Source organism: Phalaenopsis equestris, unplaced genomic scaffold (assembly GCF_001263595.1).
Source record: "Phalaenopsis equestris unplaced genomic scaffold, ASM126359v1 Scaffold000002, whole genome shotgun sequence".
In the NCBI taxonomy this organism is placed as follows: Eukaryota; Viridiplantae; Streptophyta; class Magnoliopsida; order Asparagales; family Orchidaceae; genus Phalaenopsis; species Phalaenopsis equestris.
The window spans coordinates 24866247-24874985 of record NW_018164444.1 but is presented as its reverse complement, the minus strand read 5'-3'; the positions used below and the strand labels follow the sequence as shown (position 1 = coordinate 24874985).

The 8739-nt window shown below is 40.6% G+C and overlaps 1 protein-coding gene across 1 annotated transcript in view; it reads left to right on the top strand.

Annotated features, from left to right (window-relative positions):
* The window catches only part of LOC110036377 (abietadienol/abietadienal oxidase-like), a 16129-nt gene extending 10484 nt beyond the window's left edge, over positions 1 to 5645 (top strand). The window contains exons 2-4 of the mRNA XM_020740842.1: positions 345 to 451; positions 528 to 682; positions 5567 to 5645. Of these exons, the coding sequence (XP_020596501.1) occupies positions 345 to 451; positions 528 to 682; positions 5567 to 5645 (341 nt within the window). The remainder of the gene's footprint in view (positions 1 to 344; positions 452 to 527; positions 683 to 5566) is intronic.
* The last annotated feature ends 3094 nt before the right edge of the window (positions 5646 to 8739 follow it).

Genomic DNA, 8739 nt, shown 5'->3' with positions numbered 1-8739 from the left:
AATGATTAAAAAAATCAGGTTTTTAAGGTGATGTCTGGCAATAGATGAGATTTAAGGCAGTAGAATTTAGTAAGTCTCTTAAATCCGATTTTACTAAATCTTGAATAGATTAAATTTGAAAAATTATCAGACAATAGATTTACAGTAAATTTATTTGACAATTTCTGCAAGGATTTAAGTTGTTATGGCCGTTAGGAGGCCTGCGAAGCTAAATTTCAAATCCCATGAAATTAAATCCACCGATTCCTGAGATTTACAACTGAAATACGTGGAATCCGGATTTAATCCGTTGGCAGCCAGCCCCTTTAACTCTGTTGCTAATGTTGTTGCTCATGGGATGGCAGGATTCACGATTCCGAAGGGATGCAAGGTGTTTGCTTCATTCAGAGCAGTGCACCTTGACAGAGATTACTACGAAGAAGCCCGGACCTTCAACCCATGGAGATGGCTGGTGAGCTTAATGAATGAATCATGGGTGACAAGGAGAAGAGTAACTTAACAAAAATGTTGCCATGAATTTTGTACAGAACCACAACAACAATGTCAGCAAAGATGGAGGCCAGCAAGCTGGTGGATCTCCCATCTTCACTCCATTTGGGGGTGGCCAGCGGCTCTGCCCCGGCTACGAGCTCGGCCGTGTCGAAATCTCTGTCTTCCTCCACTACCTTGTAACTTGCTTCAGGTAATTCTACCTACTCATGTTCTTCGCTTCCATTATTACTAGGGCTGTCAAAAAGCTCGTTGTTCGCAAACAATTCATGTTCGGTTCGTCAGAGAGTTTGTGTTCGATTCGTTCGAAAAACAAACGAATCGAACACGAGCAGTTTTTTTTTGTTCAGTTTGTTAAACAAATCAAACGTAAACAATGATGTGTCCGTTCGTGTTCTATTCGTTAATGTTCAAAATATAAAATAATTTAAAATATTTATATATAAAAAAAGTATGATATTTTAAAAATAATTATATATTCTAAAAATTTATCATTATTTAAAAAATTAAATTCTATAAATCATAATTTATAATAATTATTAATAACATTAATACTATATTACTGTTGATTATATTAATATAAATATTATAATATTATAATTAATATAATACACTATATATTAAAAAAAACCCTAAAGTCGTAATTCTAAACAACGCTTCTCACACTTCGACCGTGCCTCCCCTCTTCCTATCTCCCCTCTTCCGAGCCTTCTCCTTTTCTTCTCAAAATCACGAAAGCTTTTCACCCCACTATGAGAGTGTCGACGATAAAAAAGTTGGGGTGTGTTGCCCGTAGGAAGCAGTCCGTCACCAGAATCGAAATCTCGTCGCCCACTTCGGAAGGACTCTTTAATTTACATATAGATTTAAGTTTAAAAACAAATATGAAAATCAAATTGACCCCATATTTTTCATAGTTTAAATGAAAGAGCGTTTTACCTCTAATCATGTATCTATCCTGAAGGATAAACACAAGACTCGAGGGCGAGACTCGATCAAATAAACTAAGAAAGACATGACATCCGTTTGGTCTGCGAAACCGTTTTATTTGCCGACAAATTTCCCTATTTAATATGAAAAATTAAATAGAGTTTATTTTAAGCTAGGTTTGGAAAAGCTTCCTATAAGGGCAAGCCCCTATAATTAATTACATCTTAAATGATCGAAGTCACTTAAGAATACTCTCGATAAAAATCAAGAAAAATTATCTTCAAGGACTTCAAAACGATAGGACTTTTCAACGAAATTGAACAAAGAGGTGTGCAAAGGGGAATAGTTCAAACTTGAAACATTTATTGTAGAATCTAAAGGAGGAAGATCTAGGGGATGTCATAGATCCAGAGGAGATCCTCGGTGGAGATCCTCGGTGACTTCCCAATCTACCCTATGGTTTGACTTCAGTTTCAAGGAGAAATATTCAAGTGTTTTATCTTGCCAATTTTATCTATTTAGGGCTTACATTCGTGTGAAACGATCACACAAATAGTCTGGAAGATGTGAGGATTTAGGTCGTAACGAACGACAACCTCAGAATCTTAAAACGAGTTGTGGCTTAGATTGTACAGCAGAGCTATACAAATGCTTAAAGAAAAAGTTGAAGATTTATGTTGCGCTAGGCGAACAACCTCGAAATTCTATGGATTGTTTTAATTTCTATGAAAGAAATGGTTTAGCCGAGGAAAACATGTTCTGCTGTTGAAGATGGTCGTGCTGCCCACAACGCTAGCTCCCAGCTCCTTGTCGTGACGACTTTATGTTTTCAAGGGTGTCAGGTTATAATGTCAAATTCAGCGGCTCTATGGTTGTAGTTCTTCAGATATTTTATAGATAACATGTTGAAGTTGACAGTGTATAGCATAACAGTAGGGTATGTAGCACAAGACAAGCAATACAACATGCAATAAAGAAAGTAGTACAACATGCGGTGTAAAGGAAAAATAAAAAGAATACAACAGGTAGGTGATTTGCAAGAAAGTAACATGTTGTAAACATAAAACAAACCTGTATACCTGGGAGGTCTGCTGTTTCTTAGGTGTAATTGATGCAACATGTACAAACAACAAAACTTGAGGAAACAGGCTGAAATACTTTATATAAACGAAAACAAAGAAACATCGTCCAAAAATCTCGAGAAAGATCGTAAAAAAACTCACAACAAGAGAAATGCAAGGAAATCGACGAATCGATTAAAATCGTAGAAAACACGGGAAAATCCCGAAAATAGACCTCGAGTGCTTTGTCCAAAAATTCCAAGAAAAATATATAAAAAAGTCTGAAAAGAGGGGAACCGCAAGCACTCGGGTCAGGGCTAGGCTCAACTACATATTAGTACTCGAGGGTCGTTGAAGGCTACTTGGTCACCCGGATGTATAAAACCCGCCACTCAACTAAAAGAGTGTCTTATCGAACTTAACTCAGGAGGGTACTCCTTAGCCTAAACAGGTGATCAACATGTGGACAACCGATGTTTAAAATGTATTTAAAATTTATATTTTTAGCATGCACATAGGTTTCAAACATGCAAAAAGTGGGTTGTATCAATTTTGTTTGTAGCAAAAAATATATTTTTGTTTTAAAAAAATGTGTATATATTCCTATCAAATTTGTTTTTATCAATTTTGAAAAGTAGTTGTCCACGAGTCGATCGCGCTGTTGGGCATAAGACTACCAACAACCTAAGAAGGTTTGGGTCAACTTCTGCTAGTCTTGTGTCGGTGAATGATACTGTCATCCTACAGCTCATCGGGTTCCTGAATCGGATTCTGATGGGTTCCTGAATCGGATCCTGATGTCGTAGGATGACATATCATTCTGCTTTATTTCCGGTGTGTCTTTACCATCACCGCCCTAAGCCCCAAAACAAAACCGACCTACTTACAACCTTGTTTGATGGTTTCACGTAGCAAAAAGGTATACATGGACACTTATGTATCAAACATAAGCATAAAAAAACTGAACCAAGAAGCAAGAAAAAAAAACAAAAATGAGGTGAGAGAGAGGAGGGACTGATTCACCTAAAACATCGAAAAAAACGAAGGATGAATCAGCTCTCAAAACTCGTGACGAAAAGACCTGAAAAAGAAAACCCGAAGATCCTTAAATCAATCCGAAATAATATCATTTTCTCGCATTTTTATAAGTGGATCAACCCAAGTCAAAATGACGTCCTAAAGCAGGTATCCAAACCCCAAAGATGTCTTTTATGAAATCAATTCGTCTCAACCAAGTATTCTCCCGAAATAAAATTCAGAAATCTCCCAAACTTCACAATTTAAATGAAAGGAAAATAACCCCGGGACGACGGCCACTTATACTTCCAAAAATCATGTCAAAATTAAAGCTATTCAATTCCATACTTAATGAACAATTCGATCCAGTTACCAAGGTGGATCGAGGGTCTACCGAAGGTGCTCTAAGCTAAGTCGAGCTTGGGAGTAGTCTTCTGGGTCCCCTAGAGGAGGCCTAAGAAGAGGTGGCCAGTAGACCAGAATCTCCTAGCTTGAAAGAATGTTGTCTGCGCAAAATAGAAGACATGATCATCCACAGAACCAAATTTCCTCAGGTTGGGGAGTTGCACCTGCTGGTTGAGCAGGTGAATAAGTTGGAAAAGTTGGAGGAAGAGGTGGTTGCCATCCGTGCTTGAGAAACTACCCTCTAGTAGGAAGTGACAGTTCTTCTATCTGAGTTGTTGGTAATCTGAGAGGCGCCTTCGACTGTCCTAGAACAAGCTGAAATAGAAAGATAGTACGTTTAGATTATGGTCGAACTTTTGTATAAGTGGTTCTTTCAGTAAGGATTTGTCTCGACCGAAGCTTTTGTAAAGCATGTTTTTGAATAGCTGGTAGTGACTGATGTAAATATTATTATTGAAATAAATATTTAATTTTTTTATCTCGATTTGTGTGTTTGATTTGACTCCCTTTCCACAATTTTGAGTGACAAATGATGTCTCTACCTTTGCGATGGTTCAACTTCCTTTCGTTGTCTATTAATAGAGCTAAGGGTGTAGTAAATGCTCATGCATTTGTTTCATTTTCTTTAGTTCTCTCTATCAATCTTTTCTTTCGGCAGCTTCTTTCTTTCTTGAATTTCATGACGCCAAATTATTTCCAAGGGCTTTTTGGCTTCATCCCATTTGAGGACGTGTCGATCCTGGCTGCACGCCATTTGGAGTGCCTCCAAGATTTGTCTGTATATGGAAATTCGTTTGTTTTACGGGCAGTCGAGGATAGTGACCAAGTGACCAATGTCTATGGAAATGATTCTGTCTTCTTCCGAGATCAATTCAAAAGTGTTATATGGCTGCCTTTTTGCCAAGTGCTGCGAGTGATCCTCAATCACGCAAATGATATCAAATTCTATTTATACAATCATGACATTCGTTGTCTTCCTCCGACATTTGGATGTCCCATGGTCAACCGATCTCTTTTCCTATTCTTCAACTTCAAGGTCGGTTGAGATGGCTATGCAATGTTCTCAGTGGGCCCCATACTCTAGCATGTGGTACTTGAGAACAAGATCAAGAACTGGAAGCTGAGGTTCCCAATCGCTTCCTGCCGAGGAAGCTAGGGGATATGTGTCCTGCCCATTACAAGTGCCCTCCAAAAGATCAAGACCCTACCTGAATCCCTGAAGTAGTATAGGGGCATGATAGAGAGGCAAGAGTCATCGGTGCTTCTGTTTTTGGACTTCAGGTCAAAGGAGTTTAATGACATGACCAACAAGTAGTGTGAGTCCTGTGATGCTCAGGAGGCAAAGTAGGAGGAGACTGCAGAGAAGGCAGACAGAAAGAAGCTGAGGGCGCAGGGCATTCGTCCCGAGGCGATCGCTACTCCCCGACCATGTTTCCCGTCATGTAAGAGTGTGCCTCTTTTCTTTTTAACTTTGAAAATCACTTGGTCACTTAGCATTTCCCTTGGAGAGTAGCTAATTGAGTAGATTACTTTGTTAGGTGTTGGAACTTCTGTAGTTCGTCAAAAAATCTCCCCCAAAACATCGAGTTTCTTTCGACAGAGTGGAGAGGAAGAAAAGTCGAGGAAGTAGCCAAGTAGCTCGGCTTTTTTTTCATTGATGCCAGGTCGAAAGGCGAGGCGAGTCAACCGTCGCCTATGTCCTTGTCAGATTATGACATTGAGGCCATTGCTGAGACAGAGTGACATCCAAAAAGAAACCACTCTCCACTACGAGGGAAAACCTTTCGCTGAGGATGTCGCCCAACCGCCGCCTCCTCTACAAAAACACAAGGGTTCTCCTCTGTGTTGGATTCCCTCCACGGAAGACATTAATGTTTGGTTGAGCTCTGTCGGGCGCTACACCAGGGTGGATATTGTAATGAAGTGGTATATGGAGACGTCTGTGACAATAAACTACTCTTGTCTTCTAGCAAATGTGGTCTGATCTGACTAATTTGAGGGGCTACTGCGGAGGCTCAACAGAGTGGACTTTGGCCAGCTTAACGACTGGTGCCACCTTATGGCATGGTCAGCTACCCACCATAAGGTGAAGGGCTTTCATCAGATGGAGAAGAAGAAAGCAGCTGTTGAGTGAAGGATGACTGAGGCGGTCACTCAGATGAAGGAAGTAGAACAAAGGGTCATCCAGGCAGAGAAGAGGTTGATATTTTCTACTGAGAGTCGAGAGAAGGATGTGGAGACTATTTAGGCTTTGGAGGAGGAAAAAAAGAATGAAAAGGCGATGATAGTCAGGATGATGACCTCCTAGGAACATGTTAATTTGGTCTCCTAACAACTCTATGCAGGCTCATCCTTGGCCACCCACTGTTTTGTTAAGAAGGGCTTGATCAACCAAAATGGGCTGCTACGAGACAGTTCGCCACCCTTCCCTCTGACTTAGAGGACAACAGTAAGAAATCTGCAGGAGCTACCAAAGGAGTATGCAACAACAAAGGTGGATCGACATCTTCTTAGAGCCTTTTTTAATCCATATACTTAGAACGACTACATCCAACTGAATTGTAAAGTCATGGAGAAAACTTGTATATAAAATTTATTAAAATAGAAACTTTTTTAATCCATATACTTAAAATAAAGGTATTATCGAGCTCTTGTGACCTTTTTTATATCATCGAATAATTTTGGTACATGGAGAAAGGAAAAGCCAAAAATCCTATTAGATGAAAATGCCTCTCTATTTATAGGAGAGGGAATAGAATGAAGAAAAATTACATTTCTAACTCTGTTTCAAGGAGGTTTGTAAAGGTTATTATAGGAATTATACTCCTGTGAGCCCAGAGACTTGCTATCCTCTGGCTCGGTCGAGTGAGGCTGAAGAGGCTAGATTAATAGAGTTGTCGGTCGGCTATCTGGATGGGGACTCTCAGTCGGTCGCTCCTTCAGTTAAGGGCGGCCGGCTGAGCTACTGAATATAGTCAGTGTGACTGATCCAGTTAGTTGAAATTAGTCGGTCGTGAGTCTTCAATTCTAGCTAGGAGTAGGGGTGTCAAAAATTGGCCCAATACACCAACACGACTCAAAAAAATCTAGGTTAGAGTTGACCTGAATATTTTTCGAGTCGGGGTTGGCTCAGAGAATTCGACCCATTTATTATTCGGGTCGGGTTCAGGTTGAACCCGAAAAGCTAAACATGACCCGAATAAGCATGAAAGTTTGGGTCAAGGGCAGGTTAGAGGTTCAAGCTCGGGTTTAGGTTTTAGTTTTCTACGTATTTATTATTCGAGTTGGGTTTAGGTTGACCCTATTCGGGTCGGGTCATTTTCGGGTTAAACCTGAACCCAATCCACTGACCTGAATTGACACCCTTTGCTGGAGGAATTCCCATCAGCTGTGTAAACCTAAGCCCTTAGAGGATTTGGGCGTGCCTCATTGAGGCGATTCTTTTAGGGCGTTGTGTTGCTTTCCAGTGGGTCTGACATTGTCTTGTCATTTTTTCTTGAGTTGTCAGATTGTCTCGAGTTTCATGCTGACATATTTTTTATTTGCATATTTTGTTCCCATATTCTGTTGTTTCTTGGAAGTCAAGCTGCGATAGAACAAGATAATTTAATGCTAAAGGTGAACATTGTTTACGATTACTTAATAATGTAATAATCGAACTCATATTGAAATTTGTGCCCGTGTTTCCATGTGCCCGTGTTTCCTATAAAAATAGAGTAAGGGGCATTCTTTTCCCATCTTTCTCTGATTTGCTTTACCTAGCATGTCTAAATTTTGATTGCCAACATGATTAATGAGTCGTCTTCCAATGCTGATAAGTACAAAAAAGTCGCTTACCGTAGGGCTTTCAATGATGTAAGGTTGGAGATTGAATCCTACCTGAATTACCTGAAAGGGGAGCAAAGGCAAAAAATGTTGGTGAAGAAGCGGGATAGATGCAATTCGGATGATGAGGTGTGGTCATCGGGCTCGCTCTTTGGTCTCTCGATGAGAAGGTACAGGCGGAGGAAAGCCACCCGAGAGAGGGTGCTAGTGAAGAGAAAGGTTGCCTAAAAGAGGAGTCTCCAGTGGAGGAAATTGGCATTCTAAAGGAACGACAGGTCGATTCGTCGGCTCCTGCTCAGTCTCCAGCACCGGGAGCAAAGCAAGGAGCTAATGGGGCTCCAATGATACTTGGGGCACCAAAAGTAGCTACCGGGGAAACTGTGTGAAAGGTCGATGATGTAGGGTGTTGTCGACCTCCCTCTGCTAGCCGCAAGACAGATGACTAATGAAGAAGGGTTCTCTTTCGCCACTTCGGAGTCGAAACAAATCTTGGGTATTAAGGATGTTTGTTGGGTAAATTTTCTTATTCTGAATCCTTTATATTGTCTTTTGATGCAGACGATTCGATTCAGTTACCAAGGTGGATCGAGGGTCTACCGAAGGTGCTCTAAGCTAAGCCGAGGCTGGGAGTGGTCTTATGGGTCCCCTAGAGGAGGCCTAAGAAGTGGTGGCTAGTAGACCAGAATCTCCTAGCTCAAAGAATGTTGTCTGCGCAAAATAGAAGACATGATCATCCATGGGACCAAATTTCCTCATGTTGGGGAGTTGCACCTGCTCAACCTGCTGAATAAGTTGGAAAAGTTGGAGGAAGAGGTGGTTGCCATCCGTGCTTGAGAAACTACCCTCTGGGAGGAAGTGACAGTTCTTTTATCTGAGTTGTTGGTCATCTGGGAGGCGCCTTCGGTTGTCCTAGAACAAGCTGAAATAGAAAGAGTAGATACGTTTAGATTATGGTCGAACTTTTGTACAAGTGGTTGTTTCAGTAAGGATTTGTCTCGACCGAAGCTTTTGT